The 26,082-nt window shown below is 49.9% G+C and overlaps 1 protein-coding gene across 1 annotated transcript; it reads right to left on the minus strand.

Annotated features, from left to right (window-relative positions):
• Positions 1 to 15,602: 15,602 nt before the first annotated feature.
• Positions 15,603 to 23,836, minus strand: LOC149521124 (mast cell protease 4-like). Its single transcript, XM_089774462.1, has 4 exons — positions 23,628 to 23,836; positions 20,590 to 20,725; positions 19,985 to 20,239; positions 15,603 to 17,153 (listed from the first exon to the last, which is right to left on the minus strand). Exons 2-4 carry the CDS (start codon positions 20,599 to 20,601, stop codon positions 17,007 to 17,009), a joined length of 414 nt encoding a protein of 137 aa, XP_089630588.1. The 5' UTR covers positions 20,602 to 20,725; positions 23,628 to 23,836; the 3' UTR covers positions 15,603 to 17,006.
• Between the last annotated feature and the right edge of the window lie 2,246 nt (positions 23,837 to 26,082).

Below are 26,082 nucleotides of genomic sequence, written 5' to 3' on the forward strand. Positions count from 1 at the left end.
TAATACCATTAGCTCACAGACATCTCACTCTCCCCACCTCTAATATAATTAATTCACAGACACTTACCTTCCTTCCTTCCCCCCCCCCCCCCCCCCCGCATCCCCCTCCTATTCTGAAATGTGATTTGTACTTTTCATATGTGTTCATTTTTTTTAATTGTATCCTTTGGTATATATGGTTGTGACTATTTTCTTCCACTATTTGATCTGAGGAAGTGGGTCTGGCCCACGAAAGCTCATCCCCTAATAAACCATCTTGTTAGTCTTTAAAGTGCTACATGGTCCTGTTTTTTGCTTCAGCTACACCAGACTAACACGGCTACATTTCTATTAGTATTTAATAAGCTTTCCAAACACAGTTCAGCACATAGGCCCCGGAGCTTGCAGTTTATATCCTCTGGAGTCCAAGTCACACAGTCATGGTACCACTGGGTGGCGCATCTATGACACAACCCTCACAGTCCTCAAAAAGCTTTTCCCTAAGGGTATGTCTACACTACCACCCGAGTTCAAACTAGGGTGGTAATGTAGGCAACCGGAGTTGCAAATGAAGCCTGAGATTTGAATTTCCCGGGCTTCATTTGCATAAAGCCGGGCGCCGCCATTTTTAAATGTCCACTAGTGCGGACTCTGTGCTGCGCAGCTACACGCGGCCCGGACTAGGTAGTTCGGACTAGGCTTCCTAGTCCAAACTACTGTTACTCCTCGTGAAATGCCAAAACCCTGCTTAAGAAAAAGCCTATTTGTAAGATGTCTAAAAGGATGAAGTTAGAAAATGGTGAGGGGACACACATGAGATATAAAACGTAGTAGCTGTAAATATCTCTTGAAAAGGGGCTTTTGTGACTCTCTTCTCTCAGAAGGTTTGTGTGATCCTTACATGAGTAAAAGTTTTAGTGGAACACATGGTCTGTATGTTTTTTAAATAAAATCATTTAAAAAAATAAAGTTTGTGAGAATCCATTTTGTATAAAGAGGCCCATTTACTGAAAAAGCCTGAAAGATGTATGGTAGAAACTCAGGGGAAGGAAAAACCCCTCAAAATGTTTTGTTTTTTTAAATTAAAGGAAAAAAGTATCTCCCCCCCCCCCCAGTTAGGATTTATTAGACATGAACTCAATGGTTTCACCGCACCTCGCTGAATAGCCAGGGGCTCTAGTCAGTGGTTAGGTTTAGGTGTGACCACTTACCCTTGTTGAGGTTAATGTTTAGTAATTAAATTTGATGGGGTGGATGGGCTGGCTCTGATGAATATCTAATTAAATAACACCTCAGGAGTTTGCAGATGCTATTGGACAGTTTAAATATAACCCCTGGGGTGGGTAGAGCGGTATTGGATAGTTTAAAGGACACAGGAGTTGGTAGAAATGCTATTGGACAGTTTAAATATGACCCAAGAGCTGGTTAAAAGTTAGGGGCTACTTTTTCCTAGCCATTAAAAGTTACAAAAAATTAAGGGTCTAACCCCAAACTGAAATGTTTCCAACTTTTACCCATACTTTAGAACAAGCATTTGCTCTAAAGACAATCAAACATTTAAAAGCATTTCATTTAAACCCCAAGCCTTCAGCATGAAAGAAGCATGTTTAGAAAAAACAAACCCCAAGACATGTATTGATATCTGCAAATGGTGTCCACGTGGAAATGGATACAGCTACATTAAGGATTGGTGCTTTTACTGTTAATACTGTAAGAAAGCCCTACAAAAAATATATTTTAACTAAAAGGAAAAAAATGTAGCCAAAAGCAATTCAGTTGTGGAGACAGCTTAATTCTTCCACCCTCAGATCGCAAAGGGCAATGTTAGGGAGGGGTGCCTAAAGTCTTTAAGGATCTATTATTTCAGAGTTGCAGTGATCAAATTCACCTGCTAGTTACTACTTTGAAGTTGTTTGAAACAATGGGTTAGGAAGGTATCAAAAACCTAGGTAGTTTGGAGACTGTCCTTTTCAACAGAAACTTTCTTGAATGGCTGCTGGACTGCAACAGGAGAAGGTATGTTCCCTGTTTTTAACTTTGAAAATATATATTCTATAATGCCACTCTTTGGCCATGCTCTCTTAGTAAAATAATGGTGGCTATCTTAATTGCAGTGTGATCTGTTTAACATGGAACCAGTAATTTTAATCTGCAGTTCCCCACCAGGCCAAGGTAAAAACCATTTTTAACTGTAGTTGTGCTTAATACTGTTGAAAAAAAACCTGGGTAATACTAACTAACATTTGTGCTTATTCTTTAACCTTAAGGCCCAAGCACACATGGGGGGGAACAGAACAAGCATGTGCCTGCACCACTTTATCCCATAGTGAAAAGTAACTTTTTTGCAATTGGCTTTTAAAGTTATGCGGGGTTTGTGTGTGTGTGATTTGTGAGAGAGAGAGATGAGGTCTGTGCAAGACCTAGGTGTGTTTTTAAAATGGGGTTTGAAGCATTTGGGGGTAATCTTAACTCACATTTTTTTGCTTGTTCTTTATTCCATAGTCCCAAATATACATAGGGGAAAATAGAATAGCCCTGTGCCAGCATGCCTTTACCCTGTGGTAGAAGGTAACTATCCATAATCTTTTTTAAAGCGTGCGGGTTATTTTTTTTCTTTTAACTAATTGTAACGTTTAAATTGTGAGTTGGTTTTTTTTTCAAAACTTAATTGTGGGGGAGCTTATTGGTGTTTTTAAACTATATGTTGGCAAACTGCTGGGTGGTGGGTTGTTCTTTCTGTGCCAAATGTGTTTTCAAAATAAATGTTCAATTCTGAGTTGGGGGAGGAAGTGATGGGGTTAGGCTAAAAGTATCTGGGATGGTTACAAAAAGGTGGAGTGTTTTTACCTGGCGAATTTATTTTAAAAAAGCTGGCAGTAGGGGTTAAGTTGTGGGTGATTCAGGGGCTTATGCTACATATAAGTGGTTTTTAAAAAACAGTTTGTTGCATACTGCTGCTTTTAAAAAATAGAGTTGCAAATGGTTTTAAAACCGTTGTGGGGAGTTTTTGAAGGTGTGTGTGTGTGATGGAGTTTGACACAGACACAGGTGTGTTTTTAAAATAGATGTTGGTGTTAGGCCCTAGAGAATTGGGCCCAGTGCAGTTATGTTAAGACAGATCAAGGAAAGAGGTTAACAAAAGTTTCTAAGTAGTCCCTGAGCAGAACTAGAGACATAGTTCAAGCAAGGGGGTGTTCACTACATACTTGCTTGAGTTGCAGAAGTAAAGTAAGTGAAAGGCTGTGCCTGTGATGGGAACAGCTAGTTTGAGAACTGAAAAGGTAACTCCCTGTTTCTGTTCTCACCCTGATCTTAACGAACTGTTTCTGCCCTCTGTTGTTTTAACTCCCTGTCTCTTTGTTGTTTGGTACTTGCCTTCTGGGCTGATAAGAAAGCTGTTGACGTATTATGAATTGCTTAAGGTCATGAAGTATACTCATTAACACTAGAAGCTTCTAACTAATTAAGGGGAGGCTGAGATGCTTGGGCAAATGTTTTATGACGCGACGGAACTGTCTATATAATCTTACTTGTTACTGAAATCAGAGCTGCTTCACTTAGGAGACGGGCTGCTCTCTATTGTAGTGTGCACTATTCAATAAAGAGCTTGTGATTGGATCTTGCTGGTGTTGCCTGTCTCTTTGCGGTCAGACAATGAACGGAGGCCGTCCGGGTTAAAGTCCCTGACATTGGCAAACTGCTGGTATAGAGTGTTTGGTGGGTTGCTTTTTCTGTACAAAATGTGATGTGTTAAATGCATGTGGGTTTTGAAAAGTATATGGCTGCAAACTTGGTTTGGTGTGTGTTATAAAGCTGCTGTTTAGTATATGTATGTGGAGGGGGGGGGAAGGGGCTGTGCAAGGCATAGGTGTAGGGTTTTTTACAGTACTTGGTTTGTTGAAACTAACAAGGGGTTTTAAAAGCAGTTTTGGCTTTTATCCTGCAAAATGAGATGTATTTAAAAAAAATTGTGGGTTTTTATTTTTGTTTTTTTAAGTGGGAGAAATAAACTCAAAACTGGTGTTTGTTGTACAGCCTGAAGTGGATTATTTTGTTTTTAAAGCTATAACTTTTTAAATAGAAAAACACGCTAATGATTTTAAAGTTTACAAGAGGGTTTCATGTGTTTTATAATAATGTTGTTTGCTCCACAGTAAAGTCAAAACGTGAGAGGTCCTTAGACCAGAGGGAAAACGAGCTCAAGAGAAAAAGGAGAGAGACAGCTGAAAAGGAAAATTCACCGGCATCAGTGACCGATGGATCGATGAAGCCCAGTAAATATGTTTTGCTTGTCGGTTTGGTTGTTCTGAGGTTTTAAGTAAATACACAGGTGTGGGTGAGAGAGATGGTAAAGTTTAGATGTGTTGTTGTTGTGTTTTTACAAAAAAAAATGTTTTTCCCCCACCTCACAGGCATGGACAACTTTTCTGACAATGCTGTAGACAGAGCTACAAGGACACCTTCTCCAGAACCGCCAAAGAACCAGGAATCTGCTTTGAGACCCTTAACAACGCAAAACAGCACAAGAATGCACATGAAGCATCCGGGCGGTCGGAACCTCATATACGTCAAACCCAAGGACAAAACAAAAGACTCTGGTAAGGAACAACCATGCAACCACAACTCCAGTTCCTCAGCGGTCACTGCCACACCATGCCCTGAGGAAACTGTGAGCAAAAACGCCCACATTCACAAACCCGGAGCACGCGCTCTAGGGGTTCTGAACGTGCGCAAAACCACACACATTCACAAACCCGGAGCACGCGCTCTAGGGGTTGTGAATAAAAAACCAAGGACTGAAAACTCCTGTAATGCCGAGGCATTGCAGCCACACACACACAACTCCAGTTCCTCAGCGGTCTTCGCCACACCAAACCCTGAGGAAACTGTGAGCAAAAACTCCCACATTCACAAACCCGGAGCATGCGCTCTAGGGGTTGTGAATAAAAAACCAAGCACTGAAAACTCCTGTAATGCCGAGGCATTGCAGCCACACAAACACAACTCCAGTTCCTCAGCGGCCACTGCCACACCAAGCCCTGAGAACTGTGAGCGAAAATGCCCACATTCACAAACCCGGAGCACGCGCTCTAGGGGTTCTGAACGTGCGCAAAACCACACATATTCACAAACCCGGAGCACGCGCTCTAGGGGTTGTGAATAAAAAACCAAGGACTTAAAACTCCTGTAATGCCGAGGCATTGCAGCCACACACACACAACTCCAGTTCCTCAGCGGTCTTCGCCACACCAAACCCTGAGGAAACTGTGAGCAAAAACGCCCACATTCACAAACCCGGAGCATGCGCTCTAGGGGTTGTGAATAAAAAACCAAGGACTGAAAACTCCTGTAATGCCGAGGCATTGCAGCCACACAAACACAACTCCAGTTCCTCAGCGGCCACCGCCACACCAAGCCCTGAGAACTGTGAGCGAAAATGCCCACATTCGCAAACCCGGAGCAGGCGCTCTAGGGGTTCTGAACGTGCGCAAAACCACACACATTCACAAACCCGGAGCACGCGCTCTAGGGGTTGTGAATAAAACACCAAGGACTGAAAACTCCTGCAATGCCGAGGTGTTGCAGCCACACAAACACAACTCCAGTTCCTCAGCGGCCACTGCCACACCAAGCCCTGAGAACTGTGAGCAATGCTGTAGTCAGAGCTACAAGGACACCTTCTCCAGAACCGCCAAAGAACCAGGAATCTGCTTTGAGACCCTTAACAACGCAAAACAGCACAAGAATGCAGATGAAGCATCCGGGCGGTCGGAACCTCACATACGTCAAACCCAAGGACAAAACAAAAGACTCTGGTAAGAAACAACCATGCAACCACAACTCCAGTTCCTCAGCGGTCACCACCACACCATGCCCTGAGGAAACTGTGAGCAAAAACGCCCACATTCACAAACCCGGAGCACGTGCTCTAGGGGTTCTGAACGTGCGCAAAACCACACACATTCACAAACCCGGAGCACGCGCTCTAGGGGTTGTGAATAAAACACCAAGGACTGAAAACTCCTGCAATGCCGAGGTGTTGCAGCCACACAAACACAACTCCAGTTCCTCAGCGGCCACTGCCACACCAAGCCCTGAGGAAACTGTGAGCAAAAACGCCCACATTCACAAACCCGGAGCACGCGCTCTAGGGGTTCTGAACGTGCGCAAAACCACACACATTCACAAACCCGGAGCACGCGCTCTAGGGGTTGTGAATAAAAAACCAAGGACTGACAAACCATTCTCCCAAAACCATAAGCTCATCACAGCTCCCCCATATTCTAGTATGGGGGAAGAGTTTGATGCTTCATTCAGAAAACTGAGGAACTCTGTATCCTCAGGGGGCCTAAAAGAAAGAGAGGGGACAGCATTTGGCGGATGAACTGGTGGCCTCCAAAAAGTTCCAGGCCAAGATCACTGCAAAATTTTTAAAAAATCCTAAAGAGGTGATGAGGAAAAAATACCAAAAAGAGATGCCCCCTGCTGGAGGCTCACAAAATGGCTTCTGACCTGCGGGGTGGTGAGTCTGTAGACGGGTCCCTGGCTAGTCCTGATGAATTTCACGGAGACAGCTCTGACTCTGAAATAGCATCTGAGGCAGAAGATGCCCCTGATGGGCCCGTAGAGGAACCCTCAAGTGCCTGTGAAAATCCAGAGTTGTATGTGGAGAGAGCGAGAAGTTGGCAACGTGAAGTACGTAGATTTGTGGGGTAAGTGTATTGTGAGGCATTCCCTTTTGTCAATCTTGAGCAAATAAATTCAGCTGAACAGGTTATTGAAGCCATACGTAGGGGAATACAGTTAGTTCTAGATGACGTTAATGGTAGGGTAGGCCCTGATGATTATGTTCAGTTACGTTTAGAGAGCCGTAATTTAACTAACCCTTTGTTTTCAGTCAGAAGAACTAGGGATGAACTGTCTGCTGAGGATTTTTTAAACCAGACCGCAAAGCTGTTCCAGAGAAATAGAGTTGCACCTCAATGGAACATTGTGCCTCCTTGTGACAGTTGTAAAAAACAGGGGTGGGGGTGCTCGTAGAGTTTTAAATTCCAACCTCGTGAAAGGAGGAGTACAGGTAGTTCCGAATAGGAAGCCTAGTCCGAACTACCTAGTCCGTGCCGCGTGTAGCCGCGCGGCACGGAGTCCGCACTAACGGACATTTTAAAATGGCAGCGCCCGGCTTTATGCAAATTAAGCCCAGGAAATTCAAATCTCGGGCTTCATTTGCAAGTCCGGTTGCCTATATTACCACCCTAGTTCAAACTAGGGTGGTAGTGTAGACATACCCTAAGACAGTGGCTAAGGAAGGTATAAACAGCAACGCGTACAATAGAGCGCATAACTTTTTTACGCTTAGGATGTGGCACTGGCTCAACTAGGTCAATGCCAAGCCACCCCCTGAATTCTTCATGGCCGTCGTCCCTGGCGTTCTCTTCAATGCTTTGTATTGGTGTTGAGCAAAAACCAGGTGGGCCTGATTCGTCTTCCTTGTCCGATGCAATGCTGTCCTGGATCCGAGGGTCAGCTAGAAAGGCATCGTCGAGCTGTTGAGAAATTGCCAGAAAGAAATAATGTAAGACGCTCTGGTCATTTTTTTTTTTTTTAAAGTTTACTAAATCGCGGTTTCCTAACCCCATGATGCCACAACTTCGATGTTTCATTTACCTGTTTGGCTTCTTTTCCATGCATCTTCTCCAACTTCTGGGAGCCGTGGTCACCTTTCTCCTGCAGGCCATCTAGCTCGTCGGGCTGCCTCGTGAGCGGTTGGGTTTCGGCGTCAGATTCCGGTGTATCCATCAGTGGCTGGGCCAAAGGGCTCCCTTCAACTTCTCCTTCCTCCTCGGAACTGTCGCTGATGTAGCGCTTTCTTCTCGGCACCAAAACAAAGTTGGTGAAAGAAGCATGTTTCCGCTCAGCGTTTGCATGCTCTCTGAAACATGCGCTCTTGGAACAAGATGGCCTCCTCTTGTGTGGCGCTAGAACTTATGGGGAAGTGCTATGCTCTGATTGGCAGAGGGTGTCATGGGAAGCTCTTAGAGGGGTCACACGACCCGCTTCTGGTCTGGTCAATGGGTCCTGGAACTGCCCCCCCCGATTGGTCAAAGCAGCTTGCAGGGTGGTCCCACAGGGAAAAAAACCCTTCCTGATTGGTAGAGGGAGGCGGGGCGAGTCCGTAGAGGGAGGCGGGGCGAGTCCTTAGAGGGTCACATGACACCCCTTACTTCCGGTCACCTGTCCCTCTTGACCCCGGATGTGTTACCCCCAAGGGCGGGACTTCTGGTGACAGGGGGCAGGACTAATGTTTGATTGATGGTAGGGCCCTTGTACTACTTCTCCATTTTAGAACTCACTCCTCAAAATTCAATTCAGGCATAAGAGAGGAAATGAAACTGAGACAATGCCCAGACCAGTCATGAACCCAAACTAGCCCGCGTTGTGAGCAGTACCAGGAGTAACCACAGTCCCCCACGTGTGTGTTGGTGAGTGGGAGATGCAAGGGGAGGGCAGTGTGTGTATGTGAGACTTTCAGAGACGCACACAATGTGAGAGAATGGTAGAGATTTGAATTGCCAAGATCCCTCCATCCCCCTCTCTCTGTGTGGAGATGGGATACAGGCGTGGAAGGGGAGGGACACCCTGACATCAGCACCCCCTCTTCTCCCTCCCACAACCTGTCCGGAAAGGAGGAGTTTCCCAGGGGGGCCGCTCCAAGGCAGGAGCATCAGGACAGTGGGTGGAAGGGCAACTGAAGCTTGGCATCCAAACCAGTCAGGATCCCCCTGACGGACCAGGAGGGACTAGTTGCAACTTGGGAGGTGAAAGGTGATGGAGGTGAAAGAGATCCCGAAATGGTCACATCCTTGATCCTAAGGAGAGGCAGGAGCAGCAGAATACGGCCCTGTGACGTAGTGAATACCAGAATACGGCCCTGTGACGTAGTGAATACCAGAATATGGCCCTGTGACGTAGTGAATACCAGAATACGGCCCTTGCTGGTTGCTATGCTGGGCAGTGGGCTGTGGGCGACCTCTGCTGCCTGTAGCATGGCCCAGCAGGGCAGGGGGTGAGTCATTATACAAAGGGGGCTCCAAACCTGTCTGACCAGCTACCCCCCAGGGAGAGAAAGAAAGGAAGGTGAAATGCTGCCCCTGGCTAGGGGGCAGGGCTGGAAGGTTAGTTTCAGTCTGGGAAGCAGGGGAGAAGGAGCTAGGGAGGGGGCTGGGATTGTAGGGCCCAGCCACCCCCCCATCTCAAGGGGGGGTACTGAGGCCTCCTAGCCCCAGTTGTTATAACCAGATTACCTCTCTGCAGTGCTGTATCCTGGAGAAGCAATAAACTCCTTCTATTCTACTGGCCGGTGGAGTCTGTTCGTGCCATTACGGGGGTGCAGGAGACGGGAAAAACCCAACGCGCCGTCATAGGCCCGAAGATGTCAACACAGCAGGGACGTCCCCATGCAGAGCAATTGGGAGGGCTGACGGAGTGCTGAAGATCGGGCTGCTTCTCATGAAGCCAATACGGAAGTCTCAACTGATGTGGGGGGTGGGGCTTATCGGCCAGGGTTACCCTCTGTCAGGGCCCATCCCATCTTATTTTCTCTGCACATACAGCATATCACACCTCCCATTGGCCAAGGATCAACCTTCCTAACCCATGAGAGCTGCGATTGCCTGTTCCTTCAGAGGCACATAAGTGATCCATGGGGAGGGAATGGAGGTGAACCCTAGTGCATTGCCACAGATTAATTGCCCACCCCTGGCTTAGCTCTTACAGTGTAGGAGGCGTCCTTGAACAGACTCACAGACAGACAGATGCATGAACCTCTACAATATAGAGCTCCATGATTGGGGGAGAGATTTATAGAAGACGGGCCATGTAAGGGGTCATTGGAAGCGTGAGGATCGGCCCAATAGGATATGTCCTATTTCTGAGCGTGTGTCATCTTTGTGTCTGAGGGGAGGAGTACGGACAATGAATCTGTATTTCAAATACAGGACATGGATCTAACCCACGACCAGCGGCGGAGCGAGAGAGAGCCGATGGGCCGTCAACCAAGACAATGGACCATGCCAGAGCTCAGCCTTCTTAGGAACCATTCAGACAACCTGTGAGTAATGGCAGCTGTCACTCAGCAAATCACACGAGAGCATGTGACCAGACCATATGACACTGAATTTCCTTGAGATCCCCCACACATCCATTTTAGATCCATTCCTATCCATAGAGATCTCTTTTAGTTTTCTCTAGAGACTCATATCTATTATAGATCTATCCACATCAATAGAGATCTTTTCTAGTTTCCTGTTGATCTCCACACATCCATTCTAGATCCATCCCTATCCATAGAGATCTATTCTAGTTTACTCTAGATACTCATACCTCCATTGTAGATCTATCCACGTCAATAGAGATCTATTCTAGTTTCCTCTACATCACCACACATCCATTCTAGATCCATCGCATTCCATCGGGATCTTTTCTACTTTCTTCTAGTTGCCCAAACATCCGTCCTAGCCCCATCCCTGTCCAGAGAGATCTATTCTAGTTACCTCAGGATTCTCATGCATCGTTCTAGACTCTTCTCCCCAATCTGGCCAGTGCTGGACCCACCTGAACAGGGCTCCACAGCCGTTTGGAATGTGGGCCAGGAGCATCGGAGACTAGCCCCTGTGGGAGATGGGATGTGGAAATGGCTGGACCTGTGATGCTCACTACTATGTGTGTGCAAATCCGCCCCGCTTCCACCCCCAACAGGGAGAGGATTCTGTTAAGTTGGGTCCTGCTTTGGGCATGGGGCTGGACTCAGTGACCTTCTAAGGTCTCTTCCTGCCCTAGAGTTCTATCGCTCTACGGAAGGAAATCACATGCAACCCTTTTCTTGGGGCTCTTTGGGTTGACATGTTGGCCACTGGGAGGTTCGGTGTGTGAAAGGCCCAGGCTTGGGGGAGGAGCATGGGGTGGCTGACAGGATTCAGAGAACCAGGGAAGAGCCGTAATCACAATAAGGAATAAGACCATCTAGGCCCTGCTCCTCAGAGGGGTTTGGGTGCCTAACTCCCTTTGACATCCCAGCCAAAGGCAGATCCCTGAGACTTGCATCAGGAAAGGGGCACTTTCCCAGGTATATGCCCTGCACCCCAATCCCTGAGCCCGTCCTGCATCCTAATGCCCTCCCCGAGCCTCAACCCCCAACCTGGCCCATCCCTCAGCCACCTCCCAGAACTCAAACCCAGACTCTGCACCGCACCGCACTCCTGCCACCAACCTCCCTGGCACTCCAAATATCTTGGCCACAGCCGCACCCCCGGGCTCCTGCTCCCACTGAAGCCCTTGCCCCCTTCTGCACCCAACTCCTGCCTCAGTCCAGACCCCCACATTTTTGGCACCATCCTGGAGTCCAGAGAAGCCAGGAGCCGGTGCCCCCGTCATGGGGTGATCATGTTGTTTTGCACACAGGGGTCCCCAAAATCTACTAGGCCCAGCTCCAAAGGAGAGTCCCCTCTTCACCTCCAAAACCCTCACAAGAGCCATCTCCTTGCAGCACTGCCGGCTGGACAGGTCTGCAGATCTCCGCACTCTCGATCTGCCCTGGCTTTGCCCACAGTGCGGGGCTGGAGGCTGCTGTCACAGAGTGTGTCTGGCCTGTAGGTTCAGGCCTTGTCCCTCCTGGCCTGCCCCTGAAATCTAGGGGCCAAGGAATCTTGCTGCAGAACAGCCCTGGAGGGTTTCTGACACTGCTGGCTAGGGTGAGGCAGCGTTAGTCACGTCCACAGTCAGGACCAGGCTGTGAGCCGCTGTGTTAGCCACATCCTCAGGCAGATGGATGGGCAGGGACTCTGTTGGCCATGGCGCCAGGCCAGGGACCAGAACAGAGAGGAAACCTCCCGCTAGGTGGGCGTGGCCGTGACCTGAGAATTGCCCCAATGGGCATCTCCCCCCATGGCCGATCTCCAGTGGATGTTCCCAGACAGGAGAGTATGTGGCCCTGTCCCCACCTGGTCCATAAAAGTCTCAGGCCGGAGGGAGAGGCTGCATGACATGCCCAGGATAGATCTGACGATGAAGCAGTTGGTGCTGGGGCTGCTCCCCTGGGCCTTCCTCATGCCCCCGGGTGCTGGGCTGGTGAGTGGGGGAAGGGCGCTGGGGGTGTGGGGAGAGGGGCCCATGCAGGGTAGGGGACTGGGGGTGATTGAGGGTCTTCCCCTGAACTACCTGGGGCCAAGGGGCTATTGGGACCCCTGCAGCCTCTCCTGAGTACCTCTGAGGCTCTCCGCCTATGCGAATGGGGGGGATCAGCCCACAGGGCTTCTGTGGGACTCCACTGCCAAGCCGTGTGTCCTACTTGGAGACGCCACGAGCTGCTGGTAGGGCGGCTGGGGAAAGACGGAAGGAGCAGATACTGGAGAGGGGCAAGAGCAGGGAGCTAAGGTGACGGGCTTGGAGCTAAGAAACTTGGGATCCTTTCCCAGCTCAGCCCAGGATCTCTGGGGGGAAGTTCAACTTGTCCATGGGGCTCCTATTTCCATGGGTTGCTGATGGAAATCGGGCACCTAAACCCGCTAGGAACACACCCCTGGGGCCTCAGAATCCCCTTTTAAGAATGAAAATGATTCTGTGTTATTTTGAACCGGACACTGCTCGGGGAAGGGGTTGTGATCCATGCTGGGACTAGCACAGGAAGAAGTCCCTGACCTGGGTCTAGGTCCCACAATAAAGCCAATCGCTGCCATTCTTTAAAGGGGAGATTTTCCAACACGCCCGCCCACCCGCCCGGCGCCTTCTCCCGAGCAGATGCCAGAAGGTTGGTTGTTTTCCGGAGGGACATTCCTACTTTGCATTTTCAACCCCCAAAGGAAGTTTTTCAGCCACCAAAACCTTAGAAAATTCCCAGCCCGGGAGGGAAAGAACCAGGTTGTAGAAGAAAAACATTCAGCCAAGCTGAAGGGCAGAAGGCTTCCATGGGTGGGATTTCTTCCGCCAAAGCCAGTATCCCTGACACCGGGAATTCGTGAGTCAGCAGAGGAGCCTGGCACCTGTGGGTGGGTGGAGAAGCAGCCACAGAAGCCCCGTCCGTGCCCTGCTGGGGACTGGCGAGACCAGCCTGGGGTGACTTTGGCCCACAGTGCAGAGAACACAAGGCAGGGTGATGAGTGCCCCACTCCGTGTGCTGGGTAGTGACTCTGCACCCAGCCAGCCCAGAGATGCAGATTGACCCTCTGACCCCATAGGGCGCCCTCTGTGTGGGGCAGAGCAGAGTAGGGATCCAGGGACACCGATCCCCTAGGGGAACGTCTCGGGGATGAGGCTTTGAGGTTCCCAGTTCAGATGGGGAACAGGGTCCCAGCGCACAGAGGTGAGGGGGCTCTCTGTATGGACCTGGTCTCCCTCCAGGTATGATCACTGGGGCCAGGAAGCCCAGCCCCACTCCACACCCTGCATGGCCTCTCTGAAAATACAACAAAGAACCAAGACAACTCTCTGCGGTGGGTTGCTGCTGGAGGAGAATTTTGTGCTGACGGCGGCTCATTGCCAAGCAGGGTCAGTTCCTTTGGAATGAGATGTAGGACCAGGGGAGGGGAAGCTGGGAGCTCTGGTCCCAGTATGGGGGCAGGGGAGGGGAGGGGGCAGCCAGGCTGGGGGAGTAGAGCCAAGGGGTCTGATCTGCTTAGGGGGCATTGGTGAGTCTCTAGGGGCCTCTGCAACCCACTGCCCAGCCCCAGTGCTGGGTAAATTCATGGGGCTACAGGCAGTGAGACCAGCTGGGGTCTGGCCCATGGCCCAGCATGGGGCAGGGAGGGGTCACAGTCCCAGGGCAATTGTGCAGGGTTCTGGGCTGGGGGACTGGGCATCTGGAGGTATCTGGGAGGGAGGAGTTGGCCGTGGGTCGATGGCATCCAAGCACAAAGGAAGGAACCTGAGACCCAGCCAGACAGCACCGCGCTGCCCTGTCCCAGCAAATCAGAATTTGAGCCAGCGAAACACGTATTCAGCTCCCTCCCAAACGCCCCACGTGGGCCGCGCTCGGCTTTTACAGCAGCATCGCTGTCGTCCTGCGGGGCCCACATCAAGCAATGGGAACGGAGTCGGCAACGCATCCGTGTGCAGCAACAGTCCCTCCCCGTGCAATACAACAGGGAGACGTCAAACAATGACATCATGCTGCTGCAGGTACCGCCCCATCCCATCCCCCACCCCCCAGTGACCTCACACTGCTGCAGGTACCGCCCCCATCCCATCCCCCACCCCCAGTGATCTCACACTGCTGCAGGTACCGCTCCATCCCCATCCCCCACCCCCAGTGACCTCACACTGCTGCAGGTACCACCCCATCCCATCCCCCACCCCCAGTGACCTCACGCTGCTGCAGGTACCGCCCCATCCCATCCCCCACCCCCAGTGACCTCACACTGCTGCAGGTACCGCCCCATCCCATCCCCCGCCCCCAGTGACCTCACACTGCTGCAGGTACCGCCCCCATCCCATCCCCCACCCCCAGTGACCTCACACTGCTGCAGGTACCGCCCCCATCCCATCCCCCGCCCCCAGTGACCTCACACTGCTGCAGGTACCGCCCCCATCCCATCCCCCGCCCCCAGTGACCTCACACTGCTGCAGGTACCGCCCCCATCCCATCCCCCACCCCCAGTGACCTCACACTGCTGCAGGTACCTCCCCATCCCTCTGCCCTGGGCCTGGCTGGATTCTCCATCCCCTGACAGATGAACTCAAGCAGGGTATTTCTCTCACAGCTGCCCTCAAGTTTGAGTCGGGGCTAATTCAGGGCCAGCCCAGGGCCAGGGGTCAGATGGGACAAGCACCGAGTCTCTCAAAGCAATGTGGCTCTGTCATCACAGTGGGGAAGAGTGGGGGGACTCAGGGCATCTGGGGGCAGCTCTGGGAATCTCCCCCCTTTTCCCTGGCTCTCACACATCTGGCCCCTACCCACACAAGGATCAGCCACATGGCTGGCCAGCTCTGCCCCAGTTACCAGAGGGGAGGTGTACGAGGAGACACCCCAACCAGTTCTGTCAGTATCTGCCCCACAGCCGCTGGATGTGGGGGGTGGGTGTATTTCAGCCCTGCGGAGGTTTCGTCCCCGCACTCTCCACCAGAACCCGGCCCCAGAAGTCTTGGGTCAGTGCTGGAGACGTTTGGGTCCGATAGCAGCAGATACAGGACAGGAAATGAAATTAACAAGCAGTGGGGTGGAGGGACCGAGGAGGCCACGGCATCTGGGACTGCCTGCCTGAGCTGCTGCGAGGGGTGGGGCAGCAGTGTGGCCTAGTGGCCACTGCACAGGCCTGATGTTTAAGCCACTTGGATTCTGTTCCTGGATCTCCTGGTGGATGAGCTTTGGCAAGGCATTGTGCCTCAGTTTCCCCATCTGGACCTAATGGTGCTTAAAATGATTTGAGATCTGCTGAAGGGAACAGTGTGGGGCTCTTGGCTGTTTCAGTGAGACTGAGGTGTCTAAACAGCTCTCAGGATCAGGGCCTGAACTATCTCATTTAGCTCAAATTTTTTCCGGCCATCCTTCCCACTGCCCCATGGTCTCCCCACAAGCCTGGCTCATTGACACCATCAGCATCCAGGCTGCAGGCCAATGACGGACAAGACAGTTGAAAGAAAAAGTTTTTATTCAGAAAAAAATGACTTTCATTCTCCCTTTCAAGCACCGTTTGTTTTTTCAAACAAGCATCTATTTTGGACATGTTCCACCCAAGTCTTTCTCTTGTCCCCATCTCTTCCAGCGACACTTTCTGGGTTCCTGTCCTTTGCGGGGTTTGCACCCTCGCATCAGAATCACAATAATAAATAATTAAATAGACATGGGGGTTAGGAGAGGAAAACAGGAAAAAATAGCCCTTAAAACAAGCCAACGTTGGGTCTGGCTCAAAACGTCTGAAACAAAGTCTTTGAAATTTCACGGGTTTTTTTTAACGCGGCCATTTGAGTACCCAATGTGGATGTGCTGTGAAATCTGACTGTCCATGCTTTGTGATGGCAGGTTGGCCTTCTAAGCCACACGGCTGCTTTGCTCCTCTCTGGCTGAGTGAAAGAAAATTTTTAAGCCAGGTAGGGAGTTTGATGGTGGAAAACCCTTGTAGATGAGATCCCACTTCTTCAGATGACTGGAGTATTAAAAGCCAGATCCAAGAATAAATAAGGGAAGGAGGGGAGGAAAGAATAAGAAAAAAAATAGTGAATTAGATTGTTCAAGTTACAACAAGCTGAAAAGTTGTTGTTGTTTTTTTTTTTTTAAGGTTTTCCAGTTACAGACTAACACGGCTCACCCTCTGAAGCCTCAATACATCTGAAGAAGTGGGCTGTGCCCTCAAATGTGCATGATCCTATCGACATGTTTTGTTCATCTCTAAGATGCGACGAGAATATTTGTTACTTTTTAAAAGTGTTTCCAGTTACAGACCAATGTGGCTCCCTCTCTGAGCCTTTTCTAGAAGTGTGGGAATTCTATCAACTTGGGAGGAAAAAAAAATCACCGATTATTGGTCTTGGGCCATGGGCATTTGCATTGGACAGTCACAGCACAGACAGAGACCTGAGGACAGAAGGAAGGGAAATGCAGGGAAACAGTCAGGCAAACACAATTGTGGCGTCAGAGGTAGCTTTTGGGGCACAAAGTCTCGGCTGGGCTTGGGACAGCAAACGGGGGACGACTCAGTTGCTGTTTGAGTCCCGCTGTGTTCAGGGAATTCTTCCGATATTCCTCGCCAATAAACCAGATTGCATCAAAGTAAATACCAAAAATGATTTCTAGTTTCTGCTCCCAGCCGGGCCATCGGTAGGACCCAAATATTGACCACCCGTTTGGGGTGACAATACAACAGAACAAATTTTCAAACATGAAAAGGCATTTCCAGCCCCAAAAGTGTTTCACGAAGGACCCATTCCTGATATTTCTCTAATGCTATTATAATATTCTAATGTAAACTCCCTCAGGGTTCCCCACAGGTATGGAGACCTGTCTGGGCAATTGGGCCGTTGAACATGGAGTGTCTCCTTCAACTCAACTTCTCCAAAGTTGCATTGATCCAAGGGATGAATTTGGAGATACTTGTGTAGATGCTGGGGGGGCGCCCGTCCGGATCTCCGTTGGAGACGATGCCCTGCACCACGCCGTCACAGACCAGGGGCCCGCCGGAATCGCCCTGCCAAGAAGAATAACATCGGTGATCAGCAAGGTAGGTTGAGGTTGGACATGAGGAAAAACTTCCTACCTGCCCAGGTGCTGAAACACTGGAATAAGTTGCCTAGGGAGGTTGTGGAGTGTCTATCTCAGGAGATATTTAAGGGCAGGTTGGATAGACACCTGTCAGGGATGGTGTAGACAGTGCTTGATCCTGCCATGAGGGCAGGGGACTGGATCTGGTTATCTCTTGAGGACCCTTCCAGTTCTAGTGTTCTCTGCTTCCATGATATTGTGTCACTTCCTCCCAGTTCAGAATTTTCCATAGTTTGGAATCAGCTGAACAAAATATCAAACTGCTTTTTCCTATCGGTGCACTGGCTTATGGGTGTTGTAGTTCAGGTCTTCATTCCCCCTTAAGGACTTGGCACATTCAGGGACTTCCTCTCCCATCCTGCCACCCAGTTTTGCCTCTGACTGAGCAGTTTGGGACCTGCTAGGAATGGAATGACTCAGGGCATTATGGGAGATGTTGTTCTAGCTGCTTAGGAGAAATGAGGAGTCTCAGCGACAGCTCCCAGAAGACATTGCGATGATATTAAACTGATGCTGAATGCTGACAAGGCTTGACACTTTGGGTGAACTCAACAATCAAATTTCTAGATTGATAGAAATGCCAGGCTGGAAGAAACCTTCAGAGTTCATCTAATTCTCTGCTTGGAGGACAGGCCAAAACGAGCCTAGACCCGTGTTTCTCAGCCAGTGGTACGAGTACCCTCCGGGGTATTCGACAGAAGTCTGGGGGCTCGGTCAACACGTGAAATTTGGGAAAAAAACTGTTTTTGTTGGAAGCTTTACAGCGCTTTATTATTTTTTACTTTGTACACTTTGTGGTTATTGCAACACATTTGCTTGAATAGAAAAAAAAATTGTGTGTCTGAAAACTGTAGGTACTGGGGGCACTTATAATTTTTTTACAGGAGTACTTTATGAAAAAAAGGTTGAGGAACGCTGGCCTAGACCAGCTTTGATGGGTGTTTGTCCAACCTGGTCTTAAAACGTGTCTACCGATGGATATTCCACCCCCTTCCTAATAAATCTTTCCCAGAACTTAAGTGTCCTTAAAGTTTTTCATAATATCCAAATCACAGTGCCAGGGTTGTAGATGAAGACCATTACTTTTAGTCCTAATTTCAGTGGACATGGACAATATTTACTCCCTGTCCTCTTTAGAAAAGCCGTTAAAATATCTGATGATATTTATCATGCCCCTCCGTCTCCTCTTCATTAGCTTAAGCATGACACATCTTGCCCCCTGATCAAAGTTTCTAAACCTCTGACCATTTTTTTTTTTCCTCCTTGTTTTTCTTAGTTCACATTGAAGGAAAGATCTCCTTCACCTCTTAGCCTGGTTCTTTTTCATGGAAAATGTTGAAAGCCACATTTCTGAGTCAAACCTGGTTTTTTGGGTTTTCCAGTCAGACCAACATGTCGCCATCTCAACTTTTCTTTGAAAGCAAAGACTGAAATGTGGCTATTTCCTGTTGGGCAGGAATACTGAGTTCTCCCAGATCCAGTTGCATCCTAACCCTGCTGCAAAAAGCTCCTCCACACTTTTGGGACTAGGATTTCACCCAAGGTCTTGTCTATTGCTTGCACCTCAAGACGAAGCACACCAGTAGAACTTTCCAGTGGTGGGGAAGAGCAGAAAAGTTCACAAAATGTTGTGCTGAAAGGGGCCAGGAGTTTCCCCTTTTTCCTTAACATCTTCCCAGGAATGGTTTGTTTCAAAATCCAAACCCAACACTTCCTAATCCTGGTGCATCATGGCAGTTGTATTTTATAGTCTCCTAGGGTGGGAAGAGATCTCAGGACGTCATCAAGTCCAACCTCCTGGCCAAAGCAGGACCAACCCAACTCAATCATCCCAGCCAGGGCTTTGTCAAGCCGGGACTTCAAAAGCTCTAGGGATGGAGATTCTACCCCATCCCAAGGGAGTCCACGCAAGTGCTTCCTCACCCTCCTAAGAAAATTTCAGATGCCTCGTGACATCATGGAAACGCAGCACTACAAGGGCCCTAAGAAGACATGAAATGAAATCCCTGTTCTCTCCGTTGTGTTATCCCCTCCATAAACTTATCAAGGTTCATCTGCGTCTTCGCTAGGTTGTTCCCTTAACTCCTCCAGAACCTCCCCGCTCTGGTGGTTAGAAACCTTCTCCTCACCTCCAGCCACCATCCATTCCTGCTTCCTTTAGCTCCGTTTCATTTGTTCTAGAACTTGTCTCTCCACACCCTCTTATGAATTTACAGGACAATCAGACCACCCTTTGCTTGTGTTCTATGCACACGCACCCAGTTATTTTATTCTCTTCTGATCCCATTCCCCTCAGTCTCCCACCAGATCTTCTCCACACCAGAGCCTTTCCAGGTCCCTCTTTCTGGGTCAGGTCTGCCCAGAACTGGCCACCTCGGGGTTGGCTTCTCTTCGGCCACAAGTCTCCCGTTGGTCACCGACGTTCCTCATCTGATGGAGTGACATCCCCAGGTCTCCCTCTTCCTCTGTCACTCCTGGAGGATGGTCCCCGGCTCAGAGCAGGAATGGTTTATGGGTCACTATGGACCTGGGTTCATGTGAAATTTCATCCTGTTTCCACTACTGCCTTGTGCTAGGCCACTAACTCTAGAGATGTCTCCTTGGAGATACTCACTGAGCTAGGCTGTCTGGCTGGGCTGCATCTCCCAGAATGCACCAGGGGCTCCCTTTTTGGGGAACTGGCACATGAGGCCCATATTGGTCTCTACCAGCTCCCTCTCCTGCACCTCTAGCGGCTCCAGATGTGGGGATATGTACCTCAAAAGCTGCCTTCTTGACGAGGGGGCTTCCGGCACACAGCATGAGGGAGGGGTCGTAATGCCAGTACCGGTCCTTGCACACGTTGTCGGACACGACCTCCTGCTCCACTTCCTGCAGGACGTCCGTTCTGGTGTTTGCTCCAGTCCGACCCCACCCGGCCACGCTGCACTTGGAGCCCGGGACCACAGGGACATCGGCCTGGGGTAGAGGGATGGCCCCGACCCATTCGTTCAGCTCCGCACTGTGTCTCATCTGTCGTGGGTGAGAGAGAGTGAATGGACCTTGACCAGAGCAGGGATAACATCTGGGAAGGGGTAGCAACAGCCAACCAGAGCATAGGACTGTGTGTCCAGGGGATGAGTGTGAAGTCACTGGGGGTGGGGGATGGGATGGGGGCGGTACCTGCAGCAGTGTGAGGTCACTGGGGGTGGGGGATGGGATGGGGGCGGTACCTGCAGCAGTGTGAGGTCACTGGGGGTGGGGGATGGGATGGGGGCGGTACCTGCAGCAGTGTGAGGTTACTGGGGGTGGGGGATGGGATTGGGGCGGGGTGATGGGATGAGGGTGGTGCCGCAGCAGCGCGAGGTCCCTGGGGGTAGTACCTTCAGCAGCATGATGTCATTGTCTAAATTCTCGTTGTTGAAGTCGGGGTGCTGGACCTAGCGACGGACCTGGATCCGTTGCCACTCCTGTCCTGGCTTCATGAAATCATGCACTCCGAGGTAGACAAAGATGTCGCTGTAAAATCCAAGGGGAGAATATTGGGGGTGTTAAGGTCCCACTGGACATAGGGTCGGCATTGTCACAGTCGCTTAGAAATGGACACCAGCCCTGCTCCTGGCCTGTGAAAATTTCTACCTCCTTTTGGGCAACTGAAGAACACAAGGACCATCAGATTCACCTGTGTGTGTCATTGGACTTTTCCTTTCCAAAGAGACCTGAAAATACTGACCGGTAGACTGCTCCCTTATATGGGTGACCTGTTGTCCGTTTCTGTTATTGATGGTTCAAGAGAGATGCTGATAAATTGGAGAGGACGCAAAGGTGAGCCAAGAGATTGATCAAAAGATTGGAAAACCCGCCTGACACCGAGAAACTCTAGAGCAGATGGCTTCACAACCAGTGCGACTAGGAATCCATTGGTTTTTCTGTCAGTCATGTTTTCCTGTACGAATTTTTCACAGGAATAGAAACTATCCATGGGAACAATTTACCAATGACCCTGCTGGATTCTCCATCTCTGGCAGTTTTGAACCCGGATGGGATTTTGAAGCATCTGCTGTAGATAAAAATGAGATTGTTTGGGAGATGTTCCCAGCTCTGCGTGATGCAGGAGGTCATGCAGAATGACCAAAACAATCTTGGAATCTGTAAATCATGGACGTGCATATGGCAGAGGGAGGAAAAGGTCCATGGAAAAATGTTAAGTCACAGCCGGTGTGTTATCTGTAAGCATTTGTTTCAAATCAGGGGATCTCAGACAAGGAGGCTGGGCAGAGACAGAAATCAGGGTGTTTGAATGCGTAAAACATATCAATTAAGAAGATGGAAGAGTTTTTTTTAATGCACCACTGCCATCTCTTGGCGATGGACAGCAACAACACGAAGCTCTGATCTGCCAGTTCAAAGGACCTCTGGAGAGGCCTCCTTATGTGGTTTGCTGGATCCATCAGAGAAGATGTCAAAGACCAGGAAGCAGCCCCGACACTTGGCCCAGCTTCCCTGGACAGACAGTTCCCTCCTCCAGGTTTAGCAGTTCATGAGAAGAAGCGATGAGAGATTAGCTGGAGAGGAGTCAACAGCGTGCCCTGGTAGCCAAGAAGGCTAATGGCATTTTAGGTTGCATTAAGAGGAGCATTGCCAGCAGATCCAGAGGTGTCATTATTCCCCTTTATTCGGCTCTGGTGAGGGCACATCTGGAGTATTGTGTCCAATTCTGGGCCCCCCACTATAGAAAGGATGTGGACGCATTGGAAAGGGTCCAGTGGAAGGTAACCAAAATGATTAGGGGGCTGGAGCATATGACCTATCAGGAGAGGCTGAGGGAGTTGGGTCTGTTTAGTCTGCAGAAGAGAAGAGTGAAGGGGGATTTGATAAGAGCCTTCAATTTCCAGAAGGGGGGTCGAAAGAGGATGGAGAGAGGCTGTTCTCAGTAATGACAGGTGGCAGAACAAGGAGCGATGGTCTCAAGTTGAGGTGTGGAAGTCCAGGTTGGATACTGAGGGGGAAATCTCGCTCCCCTGGGGTACAGAGCCCCCAGAAGGGTTCGAGGCTGGAGGTCAAATCAGTGAGGCAGGAGAGAAACCTAGAAGAGAAAACTTTATGATGCATGCATGCAGGCTGTCACACCAAGAGTGAAGCAGCCCTGACAGACAGATTCAGGGATCCTATATACAGAATGCTTAGACAGTTCAGTTGTGGATTGTTTTTCTTTAACATATCAAAGTCTCAGCAGAAGTACTCTGAGACTTCTGTTCACCCCAGGAGTGCTAGAAGTAAGTTTTTACAGTACACATGAGAACTTGAGTGGAGGAGTCTACAAGGCAAACTGTGACAAAGATAAGGGTTTACATGACAAATTGTGACAGACTAGGAGTATCCATGAACTTGAGATAGGAGGCATTGGAAGGGTCTTGATTAGAGTTAATTTGATTTCTCTCTGTTACAGGGAGAGAGGCCTGGAAAACTTTTTAACCCTTACAGCAGTTTTCTTTTAGAGAGTTTTGATTTCTGCACAGTCCCCCCTTTGACACAATTGGAGTTATTGGATTTTTTTCTCCCACAATACTAGGAAAAACTATTTCACTAGGAGGGTGGTGAAGCACTGGGATGGGTTCCCTAGGGAAGTAGTGGAGTCTCCATCCCTAGAGGTGTTTAAGTCTCGACTTGACAAAGCCCTGGCCGGATGGATTTAGTTGGGATTGGTTCTGCCTAGAGCAGGGGGCTGGAGTTGATGACCTTCTGAGGTCTCTTCGAACTCTATGGTTCTATGATTCTAGGCTAGAAATTGTATCACCATCTTTTTTTTCACCTCTGCATCTGGGTATCCCCCTTTGCACCCGAAGAAACAGGGTAAAGCCACAAAAGAACAGATGGCCGATGATCATGAGTGAAGGTTGCCAGAAATCCTCTTGTACATCCGTTGACCCTCAACCCCCAACTATGTGAATTCCTAACAATGTTCTCGTCAAGCCCTCAAAGACAATGAGGAGATTTCCTGATGAGCGAAGAATCACGTTGTGTTCGGGTTTGGGAGGCAGCAACCGCAGGAGAAGACTGGAGGAGACGCTACGTTGCCGTTGGGGGAAGTCACTCGGTGCCGGGGTTGTCCGTATTGGATGGAGGAGCAATGTCAGCTGGAATGTTCGCCCCGGCAGGAGAGTGTAGCTAGGTAGGTTGGGATTTGGAGTCTAACAGGCATCTAGAGAAACGTGCAATTTTCGTGTCCCATAAAGGTCTCGTATGTGGGGCAGCTCTGATCCCGCCTCCAAGTCGGGGCTTGGCTGTCTCATTGGGGGGTGGGAAATGGGTCATGGGGCCTTGTCCCTCCCAGGGCACCAACCTTGGGCAGGGGTGAGGGGATGGGAATTGGTGTGGGTCCTTTCGGGGGGGCACCAGGAGGGGCTAAGGGGGGTCTTACCCCAGGTTGCAGCTGCAATGAGCAGCCGTCAGCACCACGTCCTCCCGGATCAGGATGCCCCCGCAGCTCCCCATGGAGCCGATTGGCACGTAGGCCATGTAGGGTCTGGAGGCGGGCGAGGCCTCTTGGCCTCCGATGATCCGAGCTAGGGAGATACAGGGAAGGGGGCAAACAGGAGGGTGGAATCAGTATCCCAGGGGAACCCGGACCCGCAGCCCTGTCCCCATCTTCCCTCTGATCAACCCCTCCCCCCGCCAGCTCCCTCCAGCCTGTGCATGTGCCCTTCTACATCTACCTAGTCCCAGACCTTTCTGTCCCATGCACCTGCCTATTCTCACGTAGACCTCTGCATCCATCCATCCTTTACCCCACTCACGCCCGTCCATCTCTCTTCCCCAAGGCACTCAGAAGACTAGGCTACCGATTCCCTATCACTACTTCTTGTCCCATGGCCCCATCTCCTAAGACTCATGGCTAATGGTACCCCATGCTCCTGGGGTGGGCGGGTGGCTCACCAGTCCAGACCTCCTCTAGTTCACCGCCTGAGCCAGGCAAAAATGTATAAACCATTGGCAAATTTGCCATTAACAATAGAGCAATTTTGGTGTCTCAAAACTACCTGCAAATTCCAGTGAAACCCATGGAATTGTTTAGATTGCAAACTAATAATAATAATAATAAAATAGGATTTTTTTTCTGGAAAAAGTAGAGAAGTTTTTTTCTGGCCATTGGGAAATGAAACGTCTCTCCTTTCTGGTTTGAAAAGTGTCATTTAGCAGTGGAAAGAATTGGTTTAAAAAAATTACAGTGCAATTAATCCTATCAACTGAACTGAAATCAAACCAAAAAAATCCATACAATTATTTTTACAGTGAAATGCATCCTATGAATTGAACTGAAATCAAAGGAAAAAATAGCCCATGTAATATTTTTAGAATGAAATTACTCCTAGCAACTGAACTGAAATCAAAGCAAGAAACACCCCCTAAAAATTCTTTTACTTGGAAGGTGGAAACTGAAAAAAATGGCAAGAAAAATGGTTGCAAATCACGATTTATATCAACCTTGCATGTTGTGTTCCCAACACAACCCATTTAAAAAAAAGGGGTTAAAAAAGCACATGATGGGAACCCAAAACTGCATGAGAAAAACAGGAAAAAAATGGTTTCTAATTGATTAAAATGCCCCAAATCAAGTCACGCCCCCAAATTAGATTTGAAATGATGTTTTAGGGGGCTTCTTTGGGAAGAAAAAACAAAACACAGATTTGGGGAGGAATTCGTGTTTTTAAGGCGTTTTTCAGTTTGGCCCCTCAACTAAAATCTCCGCCCCACTTGCAGGGTGTGCCTGCCCCACTCCCACAGGGGCCAGGGAATTAGCCGGCCTGTCGGCTCTACTCACCGGAGCGCAGCGGGAGAGAGGCCGTGGAGAGCAGCAGTAGCAGCAGCATTCTTGGTGCAAATCCAGGGGCCGGGACTCCTGTTCTGTCCCCGTCCAGCAGTTTATATAGCGCGGGTTGGGGGGAGGGCCCCTGGGGAGAGGTGACCCAGGAAGGGCAGGGTCAGGCCCCCGGCCGGCCAGGAATTCCCCAGCTGCCATGTGTGGGGGTGGAGATTCCGCAAAAGGAAACCACCAGCCACAGAGGGGCTCCTTCCTGCTCTGCTTCCTTCCCTGGCACGGGGCCAAGCCTCCCTCCTTCCTGGCTGGGGTTAGGGATGGTGCTGAGGACCGGCAGTGGCCAATGGCTGAACCCTTCTCCCACCCCCACTCCACCCCATCTGTGTGACCCCTGGATTCCTCGATTTGCAGGTTTCCAGGGTTCATTCTGCCTTCCTGTTGGATTTGCTCATGCCTCAGTTTCCCTCCTTGGACTGCAGAGCCTGCCCCCCCACCCCCTCCCAGAGCCCAGCTGTGTCTCCCCACAAGGCTCTTCATCCCTCAAGCCCCCGTGAATTGTGGAGAAGCCAAACAGAGCGAGAACTTACAATTCTCCCTCTCAGGACTTTTCTCCAGCCCCTTACTCATCAGCCTGGCCCCAGCTCCAATTTGCCGCCCTCCCGTGCTTCCCAGAACCCCTCATTTCTGCCCCATCTGGGGGCCCCACAACATCGAACAGACCTGGGTCCCTGCAAGAGTCATCCTGGCGTGGATCGGGCGTGGCGAAGAGGGAATTGGGTTCACTCCGTTCACTTGGGGATGTGGCATGCGATTGCCACTGTCCCGCAGTTACCCCGTTGGCGTGCCTCAGTTTCCCTGGGCATTGCACACACACCTAGACAGAGAAGGGGATTTCAATGTGTCCCCCTCATGTACAGAAGGCCCGAAGCCGTTTGTAACCTGAGCTGGGGGGAGATGTAAGCCGGTGACACCTTTTCCAGAGAAGCTGGACACAGGCCGGAGGCGGTGCTGGCTGAGCAGGCTTTGTGTGGGTGAGTGAATATCTTTGGCTTGGGGG

The sequence above is a fragment of the Pelodiscus sinensis genome, chromosome 30 (assembly GCF_052426305.1).
Source record: "Pelodiscus sinensis isolate ZL-2025 chromosome 30, ASM5242630v1, whole genome shotgun sequence".
Lineage (NCBI taxonomy): Eukaryota > Metazoa > Chordata > Testudines > Trionychidae > Pelodiscus > Pelodiscus sinensis.

Excerpts from the sequence above, each read along its gene's own strand:
- LOC149521124 (XM_089774462.1), bottom strand. Across the intron at positions 17,154-19,984 it reads TCAAGAAGGCAGCTTTTGAG|GGCGATTCCGGCGGGCCCCT; the intron begins GTACATATCCCC and ends TCTTCTTGGCAG.